This window comes from Columba livia, chromosome 25 (genome assembly GCF_036013475.1).
Source record: "Columba livia isolate bColLiv1 breed racing homer chromosome 25, bColLiv1.pat.W.v2, whole genome shotgun sequence".
NCBI lineage: Eukaryota > Metazoa > Chordata > Aves > Columbiformes > Columbidae > Columba > Columba livia.
The window spans coordinates 4,881,955-4,902,396 of NC_088626.1; the positions used below are offsets into that span (position 1 = coordinate 4,881,955).

A 20,442-nucleotide genomic window follows, 5' to 3' on the forward strand; every position below is an offset into this window, starting at 1 on the left:
GTCGCCATGGCAACGGCTGGCGGCGGCGACGCGAAGCCGTTACCGTGGAAACGGGGGCGGGGCGAAAACCCCCGGGACCCCGGAACGGGTTGGGGGGGAACGGGGACACCGGACTGACCCTGGGGACACCGGACCGACCCTGACACACGGGGACCCCCCTCCCCAGGACAGCCTCAGCCAATCAGAGCGCAGGGAACCCCCTTTTTTGGCCCCAACCAATCAGAGCCCGGGGAATCTCTTTTGTTTGGCCCAGGCCAATCAGAACACAGGGAAATCCCTTTTATTTTGGTCCCAGCCAATCAGAGCACAAGGAGTCCCTCTCTGCTTTTTGCATCAGCCAATCAGAATGCAGGGAATGCCCCGCCTTTGTTTTTTTTGTCCCAACCAATCAGCGTACAGGGAATACCTTTTTTTTTTTTTTTTTGTCTCAGCCAATCAGAGCCCAGGGAATCTCTTTTGTTTGGCCCTGGCCAATGGCAATGGCCAATGGCACGTGAGCGCTGCCACCAATCAGAACTCAAAGATGTCTTTCTGGCGGCAGCCAATCATAGTGCAGAGAATCAATTTCTGGTCAGGGCCAATGAGCACAGTGTTGCTGCTGGCCGCTGCCAATCAGAGCACAGGGAATCCTGCTGGCTGCAGCCAATCAGAGCACAGCCCCATCCCTTTGGGTGACCGGAACTCCAAGGGTGCCCCCAACACCCGGGGTGCCCCCGGTCCCCAGAGGGACCCCAAGGGACCCCCTCCTACCCGGGGGCACCTGGGGGAGCTCCCAGAGCCCCTGGGGATCCCCAGCACCCCGGGTGCCCCAAACCTCCCACAGAATCCAAACCCCTTGGGTGCCCCACACCTGAGAGGGTCCCCAACACCCCACGGTGTCCCCAGCGCCCCCTTCCCCTCTGGGGTCTCCCCATTTCTAGCTTCTGGGGGGTCCCCAGCCACACTCATCCTTCCCCTGCAGTCCCGGGCTGGGGCTCCCCAAATTTTATCTCCCCTTATCACCCCAAGATAAATTGGGGGGCAGATCCAGGTCCCCCGGGTGTCACCAAGAGGGGGTGACACTATTTTTCCTTGGGAATGGGACTGAGCTGTGACACTCCTGAGCACCAGGGGGGTCACTGTGTGCCCCCACTTTGGGACCCCCTGGGTTTCAGGTGCTGTCCTTGGTGGGGGGGGTCTGTGCCCCCTTTTTTGGAGGTCAGCACTGGGAGGGGGAGGCTGGGGGTGCCCCCAGGCTGTGTCCCCCACCTTGTCCCTGGGAGGGGGGGACACAAGGCTGGAAAGGATCCCTGAAAACTGGGGGCACCCCAAGTCCCCCCAACCAGCCCCTCATGTCTCACCAACCCCCCTGGGGGGGTCTCACCCCAGTGAAAGGGCTGAAGGGGGGACGTGGGGACCGGGCGGGGATACAGGGGACCAGGGGGAGGTGACACACATGGGGTGACCCCCCGGTGGGTAACAAGGAGCTCTGGTGGCCCCGGCAAAGTCCACGCAAACCCCGGTTTATTGGGGGGGCCGGGAGCCGCCTGCGCCGGCGGCAAATCCCGCGTGTGTCTGCGCTGCGAGCGGGACCGGCGGCCGCCCCCCCACCATCCTCCTCCTCATCTTCCTCCTCTCCTCCTCCTCACTGCCCCATCATGCAGGCCATCTTGCAGGCGACGGCGGAGATGAGGGCGGCCCCGCGCCCGCTGCCTTCCTCCGACTGGATGAAGGTGATGTCGCAGCCGGGCGTCAGCTGCCGCACCGCGGCGTGGAAGCGGTCCTTGAAACTGGGGGGACACGGCAGAAACGGGGGTCACGGACTGGGGGGCGAGGCGGGGGGAGGAGGGGGTGGTGGCGGGATGAAGGGGTGAAGGAGGAGGAGGAAGGGGATGCAGGAGGAGGATGGTGGCAGAAGGAAGGGGACGGGGCGGGAGGAAGACGACAATGGCAGGAGAGGAAGAGGATGCAGGAGGAGGAGGAAGGGGACAAAGCAGGGGGAAGAGGATGGTGGTGGGAGGAAGAGGACGGTGGCGGGAGGAAGAGGGTGGTGTTGGGAAGAAGGGGATGGTGGTGGAAGGATGGGGATGGTGGTGGGAGGAAGAGGATGCAGGAAGAGGAGGAAAAGAATGGTGGCAGGAGGAAGAGGATGGTGGCGGGAGGAAGGGGACGGTGATGGAATGACGGGGATGGTGATGGAAAGACAGGGATGGTGGCAGGAGGAAGAGGACGGTGGAGGGAGGAAGAGGGTGGTGTTGGGAAGAAGGGGATGGTGGTGGAAGGACGGGGATGGTGGTGGGAGGAAGAGGATGCAGGAAGAGGAGGAAAAGAATGGTGGCAGGAGGAAGAAGATGGTGGCGGGAGGAAGAGGACGGTGGTGGAATGATGGGGATGGTGGTGGGAGGAAGAGGACACAGGAAGAGCAGGAAAAGAATGGTGGCAGGAGGAAGGGGATGGTGACAGGAGGAAGAGAACGGTGGTGGAATGATGGGGATGGTGGGCAGGAGGAAGAGGATACAGGAGGAGGAGGAAGGGCATGGTAGCAGGAGGAAGGGGATGGGGGGAAGGAAGAGGATGGTGGTGGAAGGAAAAGGATGGTGGTGAGAGGAAGGAGACAGAGGTGGGAGGAAGGAGATGGCAGCAGGAAGAAGAGGACAGTGCTGGGAGGAAGGGATGGTGGTGGAAGGATGGGGATGGTGGTGGGAGGAAAAGGATGCAGGAAGAGAATGTGGCAGAAGGAAGGGGATGGTGACAGGAGGAAGAGGATGCAGGAGGAGGAGGAAGGGGACAAAGCAGGGGGAAGAGGATGGTGGCAGGAGGAAGAGGATGGTGGCAGGAGGAAGGAGATGGCAGCAGGAAGAAGAGGACGGTGTTGGGAGGAAGGGGATGGTGGTGAAAGGATGGGGATGGTGGTGGGAGGAAGAGGACACAGGAAGAGGAGGAAAAGAGTGGTGGCAGGAGGAAGGGGATGGTGACAAGAGGAAGGGGACGGTGGTGGAATGATGGGGATGGTGGTGGGAGGAAGAGGATGCAGGAGCAGGAGGAAGGGGAAGGGGGGGAAGGAAGAGGATGGTGGTGAGAGGAAGGAGACGGAGGTGGGAGGAAGGAGATGGCAGCAGGAGGAAGAGGACAGTGCTGGGAAGAAGGGGACGGTGGTGGAAGGATGGGGATGGTGGTGGGAGGAAGAGGATGCAGGAAGAGGAGGAAAAGAATGGTGGTAGGAGGAAGAGGATGGTGGTGGAAGCATGGGGATGGTGGCGAGAGGAAGGAGACGGTGGTGAGAGGAAGACGACAGTGGCGAGAGGAAGTGGATGCAGGAGGAGGAAGGGGATCGTGGTGGGATGAAGGGGACATGAGCAGGAGCAAAAGGACAGTGGTGGGAGAGGAAGGGGACAGTGGTGAGAGGATGAAGATGGTGGTGGGAGGAAGATGATGGCAGGCTGGAGGAAGAGGATGCAGAAGGAGGAGCAAGGGGACAATGGTGGAAGAGGATGAGGGTGGAGGGAAGGAGGTAGTGGAAGGAGGAAGAGCGCGGTGGTGGGAAGAAGAGGACAGTGGCAGGAGGAAGGTGATGGTGGCGGAAAAGGATGCAGGAGGAGGAGGAGGAGGGGTACAGTGGTGGCAGGAAGGGGTCGGGGGTGGGAGGAAGAGGACAGTGAGAAGAAGGTGTCGGGAGGAAGGCTCAGGGGCTCCTCACCTGGGGTGCAGCTTGTAGACGGAGCCGTCGATGCCGACGGTGATCTTGAGCGTGTCCTGGCTGCGGCTCTCGCGCATGCGGTTGATGACGCCGGCCAGCCCGGCCGAGCACATCTGGGCCGCGCGCGTGGACACGCTCTCGCACACCATGCGCACGATGTCACAGTCCGTCCCCGACGGCAGCAGCTCGAACCCCGTCAGGATGTTGTAGATCTGCCTGCGGTCACCTGAGTCGCTGGGACGGGGACAGAGGGACACGTTGGACGGGGGATGGGGAGGCATGGGGAACATCGTGTGGGGCAGTTGGGGAGGGTGACAAGACAGGGGACCCTAATATGAGACAGTTAGAGCTGGTTGGTGTGAGGTGACAGGACACGGGGACACCAATATGGGTCACTAGTGTGGGGTGAGGGGACAGGAGACCCCAGTATGGGGCTGGTGGGGGATGTTGGGACACAGGGACTGTGATTTTGGACACGCTGTTTTGGGGTGACAGGACATGAGGACCCCAATATTGGTCACTAATGTAGGGTGACAGGACAAGGGACCCCAATATGGGTCACTAGTATGGGGTGATGGGATGTGAGACCCCAATATGGGACAGTCAAAGCCAGTTGGTGTGAGGTGACAGGACATGGGGACACCAATATGGGACACTGCTGAGGGGTGATGGGACAAGGGACCCCATTATGGCACACTAGTGTGGGGTGATAGGATGGGGGACCCCAATATGGGACACTAGTGTGAGGTGAGAGGACAGGGGACCCCAACAGGGGACAGTCAGAGCCAGTTGGTGTGAGGTGACAGGACATGGGGACACCAATATGGGTCACTAGTGTGGGGTGATGGGACAGGGCACCCCATTATGGGGCACTAATGTGGGTGACAGGAGAGGGGACCCCAGTATGGGACACCAGTGTGAGGTGACAGGACAGGGGACCTCAATATGATATGCTAGTGTGGGGTGATCGGACAGGGGACCCCAATGCGGCACAGTTGTAGAGGCTTGGTGGGGGGTGACAAGGGACCCCAACACAGGTCACTAACGTGGGGTGACAGGACAGGGACCCCAATACAACATCATCAGAGCTGGTTGGCCTGAGGTGACAGCACAGGGGACCCCTGTGTGGTCCACCCCGTTGTGGGGTGACCACAGGGAACCCCCCCTGTGCTGCAGCACATTGAGGGTGCCACCACCAACGGTGTGACTCCCTGTCCCCCCCACCTCTCAATCTGGGACACGAATCGTGTCTCGAAGCTCCCGCGGGTCTTGAGCTTCTCGGAGGCCGCCCCGTTGAACAGCAGGTTCTCGTCCACCAGCCGCAGCAGCACCAGCCGCACGATCTCCCCCATGTACTTCCCCCCGATGATCTTCTCGTACCTGGGGACATGGGGACACTGGTGAGGGGGGGGCCACAATGCGTGACACCCCCTCTTCCCTTCCCCCCTCTTTGTGTGTGCAGCCGGGGAGCAGCTTCGGGGGTACCTGCCGTGAGTCGCTCCTGCCTCAACTGCGCCCAGTGTGGCGTGGGCGGGCGGGGGGCACACGGGAGGGGACAAAGCGGGGGGGGACACCCCCAGAGGGACTGGATCTGTCCTAGTCCTTACAGTTGCTGACCGGGGTTAAGCGAGGTCTCGTCCACCACGCGGTCGTACTCCAGCAGGAACTCGTCCAGCTCCCCTGAGGCGCCGAACGCCCCCCACTCGGTGTTGACGCACATCCGGCCCTCGTCGCCTTCCACCAGCTCCACGTTCTGCATCTCCTCCATGTAGCAGGCGTTGCAGCCCGTCCCTGCCCGCGGGGACCGGGGATGGCACCGGGGGGTGGCAGGAGAGGGGGCAGCGCTGACCCCCAGTGCCCACCGCCCATCCGAGCTGTGTGTCCCCATCCCCCTGGGGACCGGGAAGCTCAGCCCTCCCCACAGCCGCCTGTCCCCAGTGGGTGTTGGGGATAGTCACCATGGGGTCCCAGGGGCTCTATGGCCCTATGGGTGACAGCGTGGGGCTTGGGGGTGGCCGGGGCTGCTCCTGGAGGGTGACAAAGGAGCCTGGGGGTTCAAAACTGTCCCCACCTCCCTGGTACCACCTTTTGTGGTTCTCCAGCCACAGTGAAGCCACCACAGGGACAACGTCCCTTGGGGACAGACACATTATGGTGACAGACCCATTACGGTGACGACCATGGGTACCACCAGCATCCCAACCCCAGGAGACATCCTCATGGTGCTGCTGCCACCCCCTGTCCTCGCCGTGTCCCCCCACAAAGGCAGTGGGGGGAGCAGGAGCAGGGCCATGGTGACAGTGCCCCCACCTCGCCCCGTGCGTGTCCCTGCGGAAAGGGGACATCTTACCCACAATCATCCCAACCTCGCACCGGGGATCTTCGTAGTAGCAGGAGATCATCGTGGCCACCGTGTCATTCACCATCGCCACCACGTCCATCTCGAAGTCCTGGCGAGGGGACAAGGGACCGTCAGGCTGTCACCGGGGGGGTCCAGGCTGGGGGGTCCCGAGGGTGAAGACGCAGACGTGTATAATGCACACACGTATCACATATATATCACATGTATCGCACACGTGTGTGCACACGCGTGGAATGACCCTTCCTGGGGACACGCAGGGCATCGTGTGCCTGTCATGGGGACACGCGGCAGTGTCGGGGTGTCTCCCCACTCCAGTACTGGCAAAATACCACTCGTCTCACCCCTCGGCGTTTGATGGCGTCTCTCAGGAGCCCCACCACATTGTTCCCTTCTGCGCCAGAGGCCTTGAAGCCCTTGGTCCAATTCAGGAGGATGCCCTGGGGTGAGGGGACGACAAAAATGGGGATGGGGGTGCAGCTGGGACATGGGGACCCCCGAGTCCTTGTGCCACCCGGCCACCCCCTCACCTTGTCAATGTCCTCGTGCCGCACGGGGAAGGAGAAGGTGAAGCCCAGGGGCAGCTTTTTGTGCTTCATTTGGTGCTTGTCCAGGAAATCAGAGATGCACTCGGAGATGTAGTCGAAGAGCTGCAGGGGATGTCACCCACCCACGGCTGGTCACCGTCCCCGTCACGGGTCCCCCGCCACCCCCTGGCCCCTGCCATCCCATGGATGGGTCCCCATGGTGTCCCCACCAAAGAACAGCACCGTGTGCCACTGCGCGGTGATGGGGACCACACAGGAGGGGACAAGGTGGCTCCATGTCCCCCACTCACCATCTCTGCCGTGCCCGTCATGGCGTCCTCTGGGATGGAGTACATCTGGTGCTTCGTCTTCACCTTCCACTGCCCTTCTTCCCCCTCGCCCACCTTCACCAGCATCACGCGGAAATTGGTGCCGCCCAGGTCCAGCGAGAGGAAATCTCCCACCTCTGCAGTGCCGGGGAGGGGACACACAGGGTGGCAGTCTCAGGGGGGGTCTCAGTGAGGTCCAGGGAGGAGGTGACATGCAAAGAACCGGGGGTGACACCCGTACCTGAGCCCTCGGGCGTGGAGCGGACGTACGTGGGCAGCATTTTGACGGAAGCTTCTTGGTGCGTCGCCAGCTTGAGCCCTCGGTCCATCTCCTTCTGCATGCGGTGCATCACCTTCTTCAGGTCCTCCTCCCGCAGCCGGAACTCTGCCAGGATCTGCTCCACCTGCGCCGGGACAGACGGCACAGCCTGGGCACGGGGACTGTGCCACACGGGGTGGCCCACCCACCATAAGTGGTCAAATTTGCTGCTTCTGGCCGTGGTTTTGCCCATTGGCACATGGACACCATAGAATCACAGAATTGTTTTGGTTGGAAAAGCCCCTTGAGCGCATGGAGTCCACCCATAACCCACCCCCGGCACTGCCCCGTGTCCTGAGAACCTCATGTCCGTCTGTCCAGCCCTCCAGGGATGGTGACTCCAGCACTGCCCTGGGCAGCCTGTTCCAATGCCCCACAGCCCTTTGGGGAAGAAATTGTTCCCACATCCAACCTCAACCTCCCCTGGCGCAACTTTTTCATTTGCTGCCTTATGTCTTTCAGTCCTAGGGAGCTATTCCTCCAACTTTTTTATAATTCTCTTTTTAGGATAAATAATAATGCTTATTTCATCGCGGATTTAAGAAATGACGAGCTCCTGTTTTCACAAAAGTTGTAATTCCAGCCTCGCCTCATCCCATTTCTCTGCTCTCCGGCCGCCATCTGAGTGGATGTCCTGGAAAGGCGAATTCTGGCCCCAAATCCTTGCTCACGAGACGCCCATGGTCAGCACAGGGTTCACAGAATCCCAGAATGTCAGGGTTGAAGGGCCCTGGCAAGCTCATCCAGTGCAATCCCCCCATGGAGCAGGAACACCCAGATGAGGTTACACAGGAAGGTGTCCAGGCGGGTTGGAATGTCTGCACAGAAGGAGACTCCACAACCCCCTGGGCAGCCTGGGCCAGGCTCTGCCACCCTCACCGGGAACAAGTTTCTTCTCAAATTTAAGTGGAACCTCTTGTGTTCCAGTTTGAACCCATTGCCCCTTGTCCTGTCACTGGTTGTCACCGAGAAGAGCCTGGCTCCATCCTCCTGACACTCCCCCTTTAGATATCTGGAAACATGAATGAGTCCCCCCTCAGTCTCCTCTTGTCCAGCTCCAGAGCCCCAGCTCCCTCAGCCTTTCCTCACCCGGGAGATGCTCCACTCCCTTCAGCATCTTTGTTGCCCTGCGCTGGACTCTCTCCAGCAGTTCCCTGTCCTGCTGGAACTGAGGGGCCACAGCTGGACACAATATTCCAGGTGTGGTCTCCCCAGGGCAGAGCAGAGGGGCAGGAGAACCTCTCTGACCTACTGACCACCCCCTTCTAACCCACCCCAGGTACCATTGGCTTCCTGGCCACAAGGGCCCAGTGCTGGCTCATGGTCATCCTGCTGTCCCCAGGACCCCCAGGTCCCTTTCCCCTACGCTGCTCTCTAATAGGTCATTCCCCAACTTACACTGGACCCTGGGGTTGTTCCTGCCCAGATTCAAGACTCTACACTTGCCCTTGTTCTATTTCATTAAATGTTTCCCTGTTCCCTGCCCTGTTCCGTCGCCTTCAGCCGCTTCATCTTCTCCCGGCTCGGCTTTGACCCCAGTGCCGTTCCAGGCCTGGTGACCTGGGACATCCTGTCACTTTGAACCTGGCGCCATTTTGCAGGACTCGGGCTGGTGACATGGCACATCCCGTCCTGCCGCATCCCGGGGTGACACCGGCGATGCCATTTCAGAGCCCAGTCCAGGCCGTGGGATCCCTCCATGTCTGTGACGAGGATCCTTCTCCCCGGATCCCCCTGGAAACCTCAAAAATCACTTTCCACCCATTGAATTCACCACAAACCGCTGGCGGGGAGGACACGGAGGGTGTTATCGGGAAACGCCGCCGGGGGGGCACACAGGCCCCATTCCAGGGAAGCGCCGGCCCGCAGGACCGTGTTTACCCTTCACGTAGCAACCCCGGGCCGGGCGCCGGCACGGCTGCCATTAACCACCGCACAGAGCCGGGGATTAGCGGGGTCATTAGTCACCGGGATCTGCTCCCGCCTGCGCTGTTGCCGGCACACGGATGTTTTCCTCCCGGCTGCTGCTGTTTCCCGAGGTGTCTCGGGGCGGGGGGTCCGTAAAAGGCTTTGGAGGATCCCGACACAGGGCTCGGCCAAACCCGCGGCCGCTCGCCATGATCGCCCCGGTGCATCTTGATAATTCCCCCGACCGCCGTCCCTCAGCCTCCTCCTGCCCCAAAGCTCCTGCCCCACGCCCACGGGGCCTCAGCCAGCACCGCAGTCGGGGGGACCCAGCACCCTCCCCAGTGCCAAAGTCCAGGGGCTCTGTTAACCCTGAACCCCCCGAGGTGCCACAGGATGAGACGTCGCTGTGCCGGGGGTGACACCGGCCCACGGCAGCACCACGGTGGGTTTGCTGTGACCCTCAGGGTGTCCAGCTGGAAAAATCCCTGCAGGAAAAGCACCGGATGTACTCGACCCTCGTGCCAGAGCCGGCGGTCGCAGGCGTTCGCTGCTCCACCACACAGAACCGTCCCGGTGTGCAAAGGCCAGATCTGTCACAGCTGCAGGGTCCCTGTCCCTGGGGCCGGCACCCGAGGGTGGCAGCGGAGGGTCCGTGTTTGATTCCTCCGAGGTTTTGCTCCATCTCAGGCACCATGGGCTACGACTCGTCCCCTCTCCCTCCTCCAGAATGGCGGGTCTGGCTCTTCCCGGCTGGATTCGGTGCTTCCCGCATGGGCGACACCGGCACTCGGCATCCTGAGAAAACCGCTTGCTCCAACACATCCGCGGTGGCCAGTGATGCCTGGCGTTGCCGGCCACAAGCTTCTACCCCCGGCACGTGCCGTGTCCCCTCAGTGTCCCCTTGGACGTCCGTGTCCCCTCGGTGTCCCCTCGGGCATCCGTGTCTCCGGCGGCAGCACCATCCATCCCAGAGCGGAGACGGGAGCAGCCGCCCCAACACCAGCGCTTGGCTGCGGATGAGCCGGGTCCTGCTGCGTGACTCGGTGACAGCGGTGACAGCCAGCCGAAGGAGGTGACAGGCCCTGTCTCGTCCCAGGGACAGCGACCAAGGGCTGGCAGCAAGATGCTGATGGCGGCAGGATCATCCCAGCCCGGCACCGCGGTCACAACAACACCCCCGGCTGTGTCCCCGGCCCTTGGTGGCCCTGGGGACCCTGTGACATGGCAGAAGGCAGAGCCCTGGCTCACAGCGCCACGTCCCCTCCCCAGGGGTGGCCTCTGGGACCCCCGGGGGACATCGGGGCTGGCTCTGTGCCATACGGCCTTGTCCCCAGAGCTGGTGTCCCCCAGTGGGGACCTTGTCCAGTGGCAGATGCCGTGGGGACACCTGGCAGCCTGGAGGGGCTCCCACTGGGTGTCCCCAACCCCACGTCCTCCCCACCCCCCCAGGGTCCCCCCAGGTCCGCCCTGGATCTCCTCACCTTCTCCCTCCTGCCGCTCTCCATCCTGGCGCGCTGATCCAGCATGGGGACAGCCGTGGGGACCGGGTTTGTCCCCCTCCAAAAAAAAACGCCCCGCACCCCCCCGCTGCCGCGGGTCCCCGTCCCCGCTCGTCCCCCCGGCGCCCGGTTGCTCCGTCCCTTGCTCTGCGTCAGCTCATCCGAGGGGGGGTCCCCGGTGTCCCTGTCCCCACCGCCGCACCCTCATGCGGAGGGACACAGAGCGGGGCCTGGCGCCCCGGCCCCCTCCCCCCACATTTTGGGGGTGCTGTCCTTTGCGCCGGGGGGAACACAGGTGACGCTGTCCCCTGTAAAAGGATGTGGTGGTTGTCACCGTGACGAGGGGTCCCGGTGGGTCCCTGCGGGCAGTGGGGACGTCCCGGTGCGGTGACCAGGCTCGGCGGGACCCCTCCCCGCCGGGGGCCGCTGGCCCTGTCACACGAAGCACCACGCCCCGGGCCACCCGTGTCCCCGCTCGGGTTGTCATATCAACGGCTCGGTGTCTTGGTGGCGGTGACAAGCACTCCAGCGCTCCCATGGTGACCAGGCAGCCGGTGGCTCGGTGACAAAGGTTCTGGGGGTGACTGGGAAAAGCTCCCTGTCCCCAGGATGGGAAACGCTCCGGTGACACCGGGATGGGTGGCGGGGGACGCTGGGGACACCAGGTAGCCGCTGGTTTTGGGGGACGGGGACGTGGCATCCCCCTCATGACCCCCAATTGGGGACATCAGCCAAGTGTTGGTGGCACCTGGGGTATGGGGTCCCTGTGGGGACGGGGACACTCTCGTCACCCCAAAACCTCCTGGTGCCCCTCCATGGCGGTGTCCCCTCAGACAAGGGGTTCGAGGTGTCCCCTGGGTGGGTGCTGGGGGGCTGGTAGCCCCATGGGAGACCCAGGGGGCTCTGGGGGGGCACAGGGTCACCCCACAGCACCTTGTCCCCACCCTGTCCTGGGGGACACCCCTGGGCCTGGGGGTGCTCAGGTATCCCTGCCCCCGCCATAGGCGCCCACCCCTATGGAGTGCCCCCCCCCCACTGGGGGGTCCCGAACTCTCAAGGGTGCAGCTGCACCGCAGACAGAACCCCCATAGACAGACCCGCCATAGAGGGACCCCCCCACAGAAAGACCCCCCACCCCATGTGGACAGGGCAGCCCCATAGAGAGACCCCCAGCCCCACAGAAGGACCCCCTATAGAAGGACCCACCAATGAGGGACCCCCAATAGAACAGCCCTCCCCCCACTGAAGGTCCCCCCCAAAACTGATGGGCTCCCCCCCTGCGCAAAGCACGCCGGGATACAGCGCCCCCCACCCCGAACTCCCGCTGCAGAAGCCACGCCCCCATGACGTCAGAGCGGCGCTGATTGGTCAGTAATCTCGGGGGCGGGACTCGAAAGGCGGTAGGCGAGGCCCCAGGGATAGTCTGGCGCTTATTGGTCAAGGGGCTGGGGGGCGGGGCAAATTCGGCGCGTGCGCAGAGCGGGAGAGGCGCCGTGGCAATTGCCCGGGGTTGGTAGCACTTCCGTTCGGTGCTGCTGTTTCCGGGTCGGGCTCTGTCCGCCCCGCCCCGCCGGCGCCGCCTCCGCCCGGGCAGTTCCGGAGCCGCCGGTACCGGGACGGGCCGGTCTGACCACCGGGGGGACCGGGGGGGAGAACTGGGCTGGACTGGGTTTTACTGGGCTGGACTGGGTTTTACTGGGCTGGACTGGGCCGTACCGGGGTGGGGGGCTGGGTTGTACCGGGCTGTACTGGGTTTTACTGGGTTTTGCTGGGCTGTACTGGGGTAGGTGGGTTTACTGGGGTTGGGGCGTGGCCAGCTGGGGGGGAGGGGGGCTGGGTTGTACTGGGGGGGATGCTGGTTTATACTGGGGTGTGGGTTATACTGGGGGCTGGGTTATACTGGGGGGGGAATGCTGGTTTATACTGGGGGGGTGGGTTATACTGGGGGGGATGCTGGTTTATACTGGGGGGGGGAATGCTGGTTTATACTGGGGGGTGGGTTATACTGGGGAGGATGCTGTTTTATACTGGGGGGTGGTTTATACTGGGGGGGGATGCTGATTTATACTGGGGGGGATGCTGATTTATACTGGGGGGGATGCTGGGTTATACTGGGGGGGAATGCTGGTTTATACTGGGGGGGGAATGCTGGTTTATACTGGGGAGGTGGGTTATAGTGGGGGGAATGCTGGTTTATACTGGGGGGGGAATGCTGGTTTATACTGGGGGGGGAATGCTGGTTTATACTGGGGAGGTGGGTTATAGTGGGGGGAATGCTGGTTTATACTGGGGGGATGCTGGTTTATACTGGGGGGAGGGGGTTATACTGGGGGGATGCTGGTTTATACTGGGGGGGTGGGTTATACGGGGGGGCTGGATTATACTCGGGGCTCTTAGGTTATACTGGGGGATTCTGGGTTATACTGGGGGGGACTGGGCTAGTTGAGGTGCGGGGGGATTAGCCCAAGGTGGGGGGTTATTTCTGGGGTCAGGGTGGGCCCCGTGGGGTCAGTGGGCGGCACAGGGTTCTGGGTGCCGCGTTTGGGTGGGTCAGGGGGGGACACCCAGGCAGAGGGGGGGTTGTGGGGGGTCCCCATCTCACCCCACCCCCGTCTCGTGCCCCCCAGCCCCGCGGAGCCGCCGGGATGCGGCTCTACAGCCTGAGCCTCCTCTACAAAGGGGACCCCAAAGTGCATTTGCTCAAAGCTGCCTACGACGTCTCCACCTTCAGCTTCTTCCAGAGGGCCAGGTGGGTGCCAGCCCCCCCACAGGGGGAAATGTCCCTTGGGTGCCACAGGGCACGGGCAGGACCTTGGGGGTTCCCCCCCCGTTGTGCTCTGGGGACATGGTGACAGCGGGGAGAGGGATGACCCCCCGGAGACGCTCCCCATGCACGTTCAGTGCTGTCAAACCCCCTTGGAGTGTTTTTTCAGCCTCGTTAATGAAGCGAAACCTCGTTTTCCGGCAGCTTTGGAGTGGGTCAATCCTCCACGGGTAAAATCGGGGTGCGGGGAAACATCGGGCGGCTGTTTCCCCGCAGCGAGTGCCAGCACCCGGAGTCACGGCGGCTCCTGGGTGCGCGAGGCGAGTGGGAGGAGGTTTGGCCTCGCGTCAGACTCACAAAACCTGCCCGGCACCTCCTGGCACCTCGAGTTAAGCCTTTGCTTTCATCTTAAACTCGGCCCAGGCGCAAAAGCTCCGCTCGGGTTGTCCTGATGGCGTCGGGTGAGGCGGTTCAGCCCCAGACGCTGCTCCAGGCTCCCCGGTGTCCCCTCCTGACCCGCACCCGAGGGGAGCTCCCAAAATCCTCCCAAAATTGTAAAATCAAGCAAAACAGTTCGTTTCCCAGCCCGTGGCTTTACAAAATCCTCACCAAAATGACGCGAGTTTTTCACCTTCTACCCTCGCCAAGGTTTTTCTGGAGCTTGCAACACGTTTGCTTCTGCAATTCCAGTGCTAAGGGGAAAATACCGATTTAAAATTGTTGGTTTAAAATTGCACAGTAACCTCTCAGCAACCCAAATCGCTTCATGGTTGCAGCTCTCGCTTTCCCAAATCCTGCGAGAATTCCTGGCGTGGTTTTGCTGCCGGAGGGGCCGCTTCCTCGGTAGCGGTTTATCTGGTTTCAAAAAGTCTTTTGCTGGCTTTTGGGGCCAGCGATGGCTTTTTTGGTGTGTCGGTGTTGCGGCTTTTTGGTGCCGGTTCCCCTCCTGGCTGCGATACTTAAGGTGGGATTAATTTAAGGCTGGCTTAAAATCCTGCATGGATCCGGTGGAGTGCTGGAATTTTGGTGCTTTGCAGGGCCATGTCCCCTCGTCGAGCTGCGTCCCCATCTCAGGGCCATGTCCCCTCAGACTCAGGGTCCCCATTGCAGGGCTGTGTCCTCTCACAGGGCTGTGCCCCCCAGCAGACTCGGGGTCCCCCACAGAGCTGGGTCCCCTCTCAGAGCTGTGTCCCCCTGCAGAGCTGTGTCCCCTCCGCAGACTTGGAGTCCCCCTTGCCAGGATGTGTCCCCTTGTCAAGCTGTGTCCCCATCTCAGGGCCATGTCCACTCACAGACTCTGGGTCCCCCATCGCACGGTCATGTCCCCCCAGCAGACTCAGGGTGTCCCCTCTTGGAACCATGTCCCCCTGCAGAGCTGTGTCCCCTCCACAGACTTGGGGTCCCTTTTGCCAAGCTGTGTCCCCTCACAGATGAGCCGTGTCCCCCCACAGGGCCATGTCCCCTTGTCAAGCTGTGTCCCCCCACAGGGCCATGTCCCCTTGTCGAGCTGTGTCCCATCTCAGGGCCATGTCCTCTCAGACTCAGGGTCCCCGTTGCAGGGCTGTGTCCTCTCACAGGGCTGTGCCCCCCAGCAGACTAGGGGTCCCCCCACAGAGCTGGGTCCCCTCTCAGAGCTGTGTCCCCTGCAGAGCTGTGTCCCCTCTGCAGACATGGAGTCCCCCTTGCCAGGATGTGTCCCCTTGTCCAGCTGTGTCCCCTTGTCAAGCTGTGTCCCCCATCTCAGGGCCATGTCCCCTTGCAGACTCTGGGTCCCCCATCGCAGGGTCACATCTCCCCAGCAGATTCAGGGTCTCCCCACAGAGCTGTGCCCCCTCTTGGAACCATGTTCCCCTGCAGAGCGGTGTCCCCTCCGCAGACTTGGGGTCCCTTTTGCCAAGCTGTGTCCCCACACAGATGAGCCGTGTCCTCCCACAGGGCCATGTCCCCTTGTCGAGCTGTGTCCCCCCACAGGGCCATGTCCCCTTGTCGAGCTGCGTCCCCATCTCAGGGCCATGTCCCCTCACAGACTCAGGGTCCCCATTGCAGGGCTGTGTCCTCTCACAGGGCTGTGCCCCCCAGCAGACTTGGGGTCCCCCCACAGAGCTGGGTCCCCTCTCAGAGCTGCATCCCCTGCAGAGCTGTGTCCCCTCCGCAGACTTGGAGTCCTTCTTGCCAGGATGTGTCCCCTTGTCGAGCCATGTCCCCATCTCAGGGCCATGTCCCCTCACAGACTCTGGGTCCCCCATCGCAGGGTCACATCTCCCCAGCAGATTCAGTGTCTCCCCACAGAGCTGTGCCCCCTCTTGGAACCATGTCCCCCTGCAGAGCGGTGTCCCCTCCACAGACTTGGGGTCCCCCTGGCCAAGCCGTGTCCCCCCGCAGGGCCGTGTCCCCTGGCCGCCGCGGGTGACACTGCCGTGTGTTCGCAGCGTGCAGGAGTTCATGACGTTCACCAGCCAGCTGATCGTGGAGCGCTCGCAGCCGGGCAGCAGAGCCTCCGTCAAGGAGCAAGGTGAGGGGACAGCGCGGGGACATCGGGCACAGCCGCATGTCCTTCCCTCTGTGTCCCTTTGTCACCAAAAACGAGACCTGAACACCTTGTCCTGGCAAGTGACACCGAGGGCGGGAGCCACTGAGCAGGATGAGAGCCCGTGAAGAACAGGGACGTCCCTGACCCCCACCTGCCACCCTCAGGCTTTGTCACTCTCTGTGTCACCCAGAGCTGTCCCTCTACTTGTCCCCATGATATCGCAGCCACCCTCCCCTGTCCCCCAAGCTCTCCCGGGCAACTCGGGGCTCTGTCCCCAAATCTCCGCTCTGTCCCCAGCCCCCCCGTCCCCACGTGTCCCCTGCGCCCCCAGACACGCAGTGTCACCCCGGCGTGGCCACCGCAGCCTCGTTAGTGCCGCCCCGGCCTGCTGGCACTTGGTATTTGTTGAAACCGGGCTCAGCACGTTCCCCTCGCTGGACAATCAGCGGCGTGTCCTGTGGCGACCTGTCCCGGCACGGTTTGCGGGGATTTGGGGGTTCATTTTGATTTTGGCCTGATGTTTGGGCATCATTTTGGGCCTGGTTTTGATTTTGGAACTAATTTTAGGCCTGGTTTTGATTTTGGAACTGATTTTAGGCCTGGTTTTGATTTTGGGGCCAATTTGGGGTTTTTTGAGGCCTGATTTTGGGGCTGATTTTGGGGCCAATTTTGGGCCTGACTTTGACTGTGAGACCAATTTTGGGGCCAATATTATTTTTTCTGGGCCTGGTTTGGGGCCTGACTTTAATTTTTGGTACACCTGTGGGCCTGATTTTGATTTTGGAGCTGATTTTCTGCCTAATCTTGCTTTTGGGGGCAATTTTGGTTTTTTGGGGGGCTGACTTGGGGCCTGATTGTGACTTGGGGCCTGATTGTGACTTGGGGCCTGATTCTGACTTGGGGCCTGATTCTGACTTGGGGCTTGATTTTGGGTCTGATTCTGATTTTGGAGCCAGTTTTGGGCCTGATTTTGATAGCAGGGCTGATTTCTGGGCTGATTTTGCTCCATTCTCAAGCTCTTCCCTTAGTGAAATGGCCCAAAACGCTGTTGCTGGGTGAAACCTCCCTGGGTGGTTCGGGGATCCGGGAAGATCTGTGGGGTGCTGGGTGCTGGGGGCTCCGTGCCCTCCCGTGGTTTCTGACATGAATCCTCTGCCCAGAGTATCTCTGCCACGTCTACGTCCGCACCGACGGGCTGGCCGGGGTGGTGATCGCCGACACCGAGTACCCGCAGCGGGTTTGCTTCACCTTGCTGGACAAGGTGAGTGTGCGCGGGGGCGGGCGCTGTCGTGACGTGGAAACACGGGACATGACGGAGCTTGAGGTGCCGGAGCACAAGTGTGATGGAGCGGCTGAGGGACCTGGGGGTTCAGCTGGAGAACAGGAGCTGAGGGGAGACCTTCTGATCTCTGAACTGCCTGAAAGGAGCTTGGAGCCAGGGGGGTCGGGCTCTGCTCCCCAGGAACAAGCGCCAGGAGCAGAGGAAACGGCCTCAAGTTGCACCAGGGGAGGTTGAGGTTGGATGTGGGAACAATTTCTTCCCCAAAGGGCTGTGGGGCATTGGAACAGGCTGCCCAGGGCAGTGCTGGAGTCACCATCCCTGGAGGGCTGGACAGACGGACATGAGGTTCTCAGGACATGGGGCAGTGCCGGGGTGGGTTATGGGTGAGCTCCATGATCTTGAGGGGCTTTTCCACCCAAAACGATTCTGCGATTCTATGATTTTTTGATTCCTGCTCGGCCCAGGGATATCAAGGCTGAGAAACAAGGAGAAAAATCTCCTTTTCTGTGAGGAGAAGCCCCCGTGGCCGCGCAGGCGCAGCCGCCGGTCACCGCTGTCCCCTCTGCCCGCAGGTGCTGGACGAGTTCTCCCGCACGGTCAGCAGGACCGAGTGGCCCTCGGGGTCCCCGGCCACTATCACCTACACCGCGCTGGACGGGTACCTCAGCAAATACCAGGTACACACCCCCCGGGACCCCCGCAGAGGTGGAGGTGGGAGCGTGGGTGACACCCCAGGGGACAGGGCTGTCCCCATGGTGGTGCCGACACCGTTGTGTCTCTCCAAGAACCCTCGTGATGCCGACCCGATGACCCGAGTGCAGGCGGAGCTGGACGAGACCAAAATCATCCTGGTGAGGACGAGGAGGGCGTGGGGACCGAGTGGCACACTGGGGGGGTGGGGATGTTCTTTTGGGGGGCTGGGACCCCCAGGTGCTGTGTCCCTCCTGCCATCTCCATCCCCAGGGACATTCCTGATGCTGTGGGACCTTCCACTCCTTCCCTGTCCCTTCTGGGGGGCACTGACCCCTCTGCTCCCTTCAAACCGTGTCACCCCCCCTGCGCGGTGTCACCCCCCCTGCGCGGTGTCACCCCCCCTGCGCGGTGTCACCCCCCCTGCGCGGTGTCACCTCTCTGCGTGGTGTCACCTCCTCATGCTCTGTCACCTCTTCACTCACCTGCTTCGAATGCCCCACGTGTCACCGTCACCTCTTCCCCCGCTGGCTGCTGCCACTTTCACCGGCGCTGGGGTGGCTGTGGGGACACAATGGCACCTCCACCTTCCAGGGGGACCCGGGGGGGACAGCACAGGGGGGGTCAGTGCCCATTTATTGATTTTTTGGGCAGCACAACACGATGGAGTCGCTGCTGGAGCGGGGGGAGAAGCTGGACGACCTGGTTTCCAAATCCGAGGTGCTGGGGGCACAGTCCAAAGCCTTCTACAAAACCGTGAGTGTCCCTTGTCACCCGGGCGGGGGGGATACACCCTGTCCTGAGGAGCACGGGGGAACCCCTGGGGTACAGGACCCTGTGGCTCTGGATGTGGGGGTGACCCAAACCCCACTGCGGGTGGGGGGGTGACACTGGGTGACAGCGATTGTGGCTGGTGGGGGGGCACCAGCCCTCAGTACGGGGACACGGGGTCTTTGCCTTCGTGGTGGGACTGTCCTGGTGTCCTCTGTGGGGACGAGGACCCTGGGGACCCCGGGGGGGCTCCAGTCCCCTGGGGTGGCCGCAGCCAATGTCACATGTGTTTTTTCTGTCCCTCCCAGGCCCGAAAGCAGAATTCCTGCTGTGCCATCATGTGACGTGCAGCCGGGGGGCTCCTGCTCCGGACCCCCCCCCAGCGCCCCCCCCCGGAGCCCACCCGGGGCAGAAGCGACCCCCCCAGGGGAGGTTCCCTGGGCTCAGCGTCCTCAGCCCCACCGGATTACGTGACTTTTTGTCATGGGGGGGCTGCCAGCAGCAGTCGGGCCCCCCCAAGGTGGGGGGAGCTTCGGAGCCCCCCCCGCCCTCATGGTTTGGAGCAGGGGTGCCGGTTGTGCCTGCCCCCCGGCCCTTGAACTTGTAATGGCTGCTGCGGCCCTTGGGGGGGCCCTAAGAGGAGCCGGGGGGGTCACTGGTGTATTTGTGTCCTGAGAGTGAGCCCGGGGGGGCTGGGATGGGGGAGGAAGATGCTTTTCCCAATTGCGGGGGGGTCCCTGGGCAGCTCTTTCCAGTGCTGAACTGGGTGCTGTGGGGGGGCAGGAAGGGGGGGGGGCCCTTCTCTCGCTTTGGGGGTGGAATGGGGGGGGGGCTCAGGCAGCCCATGGCCCCCCGTCCCCTTAGCTGGTTTGGGGGGGTCTGTCCCCCGTTTTGGGGACATCCCTGAGTCTCCCCCCCCACGGTGATGGGAAGTGTGGGGTGGGGCTGGAAACTGGTGTGGGAGCAGGGCTGGGGGGGGGGGGGTCATGGAGCGCCCCCCATGTTCCCATCACCCCGGAGTGGGGGGCTCAGCCCCTGCTGCCTCTTTCTCCTGGGGGGGCCAAAGCTTTCGCTTGAGGTTGTATCGCGATTGGTGTCGCCCGTTGGGGGGGGGGGGGGATAAAGTTTTTTGGTGGTTGTAGCTGGTTCTGACTCTTTCCGTGCCTTCCTGGGGGGGGGGAAATCTCACCATGGGGGTTGGGGTGTGGGGGGGGCAATTATATTTTTGCTCATTTAATTTTTTTCCATAATTTATTTGTAGTTTTCCCGAGACAAAAACGAACTCAGAGTCATCTTTTACACTTACAAGGCTCAGAAAGAAAAGACAAAGGGGTTGGAGTGGGGATGGGGGGGGGGAAATAATGCCGGGGGGGGGGGGCGGGATGGAAAAAATGAGAGAAAAAGAGGGGGGGGAAGAGAAAAAGTTTTGGCAACGATCCACCAGCATTCAGGGGACAGGGACAGCTCAGCTCCTCGACATACAGCGGTAGCGCCCGCGCAAAGGGCATGCAGGAAAAGTCATCGTAATTAACCAAAAGTTAATTATCCCCCGGCCCCCCCACCCCCCAACCCCCCCCCCATAGCCAAAAACCAGCCCCCAGCAACACGCGGTTTGAGGGGGGGGGAAAACCCCCGGGAGGGGGGAGATGGGGGGTGAGGGGACGCGGGGTTCCCCCCAGAGCGCAGTGGGGGGGTCGGGGTGGGGGGGACGCACCCTGTGTGCTCAGGGCGGGGGGGGCGGCAGCGCAGCCTGTGCCCCCTAAGAGACCCGTTCTCTTAGTCTAAAGT

General features: G+C 62.2%; 2 protein-coding genes across 6 annotated transcripts; one reads left to right on the plus strand and one right to left on the minus strand.

The window, feature by feature from the left end:
• Window positions 1–1,481: 1,481 nt before the first annotated feature.
• Window positions 1,482–11,710, minus strand: GCK (glucokinase). Of its 3 annotated transcripts, XM_065041163.1 has the most exons (10): window positions 10,600–11,710; window positions 7,133–7,295; window positions 6,874–7,028; window positions 6,566–6,685; window positions 6,380–6,475; window positions 6,027–6,126; window positions 5,284–5,467; window positions 4,901–5,056; window positions 3,677–3,910; window positions 1,482–1,769 (listed from the first exon to the last, which is right to left on the minus strand). In XM_065041163.1, exons 1-10 carry the CDS (start codon window positions 10,642–10,644, stop codon window positions 1,625–1,627), a joined length of 1,398 nt encoding a protein of 465 aa, XP_064897235.1. In that variant the 5' UTR covers window positions 10,645–11,710; the 3' UTR covers window positions 1,482–1,624. The 3 variants fall into 3 exon arrangements, with proteins under 3 accessions (XP_064897235.1, XP_064897234.1, XP_064897236.1); XM_065041162.1 differs by lacking the exon at window positions 10,600–11,710 and having other exon boundaries at window positions 7,133–10,517; XM_065041164.1 differs by lacking the exons at window positions 6,027–6,126; window positions 6,380–6,475; window positions 6,566–6,685; ... (1 more) ...; window positions 7,133–7,295; window positions 10,600–11,710 and having other exon boundaries at window positions 5,294–5,432.
• A 360-nt stretch (window positions 11,711–12,070) lies between these two features.
• YKT6 (YKT6 v-SNARE homolog) lies at window positions 12,071–20,066 on the plus strand. Of its 3 annotated transcripts, none has more exons than XM_065041196.1 (8): window positions 12,071–12,126; window positions 13,245–13,366; window positions 15,811–15,893; window positions 17,072–17,172; window positions 17,766–17,870; window positions 17,979–18,044; window positions 18,538–18,639; window positions 18,963–20,066. In XM_065041196.1, the coding sequence occupies exons 2-8, from the start codon at window positions 13,263–13,265 to the stop codon at window positions 18,996–18,998; spliced, it is 597 nt and encodes a 198-aa protein (XP_064897268.1). In that variant the 5' UTR covers window positions 12,071–12,126; window positions 13,245–13,262; the 3' UTR covers window positions 18,999–20,066. The 3 variants fall into 3 exon arrangements, with proteins under 3 accessions (XP_064897268.1, XP_064897267.1, XP_064897269.1); XM_065041195.1 differs by having other exon boundaries at window positions 12,097–12,225; XM_065041197.1 differs by lacking the exon at window positions 12,071–12,126 and adding an exon at window positions 12,219–12,241.
• Window positions 20,067–20,442: the final 376 nt, after the last annotated feature.

Coding starts and splice junctions, on each gene's coding strand:
- GCK (XM_065041162.1), bottom strand. CDS start 7,403: ATGGGCAAAACCACGGCCAGAAGCAGCAAATTTGACCACTTATGGTGG. Junction 6,686..6,873: donor TGACGGGCACGGCAGAGATG/GTGAGTGGGGGA, acceptor CATCCCCTGCAG/CTCTTCGACTACATCTCCGA. Junction 1,770..3,676: donor GTCTACAAGCTGCACCCCAG/GTGAGGAGCCCC, acceptor GTGTCCCCCCAG/TTTCAAGGACCGCTTCCACG.
- YKT6 (XM_065041196.1), top strand. CDS start 13,263: ATGCGGCTCTACAGCCTGAGCCTCCTCTACAAAGGGGACCCCAAAGTG. Junction 17,173..17,765: donor GCTTCACCTTGCTGGACAAG/GTGAGTGTGCGC, acceptor CTCTGCCCGCAG/GTGCTGGACGAGTTCTCCCG. Junction 18,640..18,962: donor CCAAAGCCTTCTACAAAACC/GTGAGTGTCCCT, acceptor TGTCCCTCCCAG/GCCCGAAAGCAGAATTCCTG.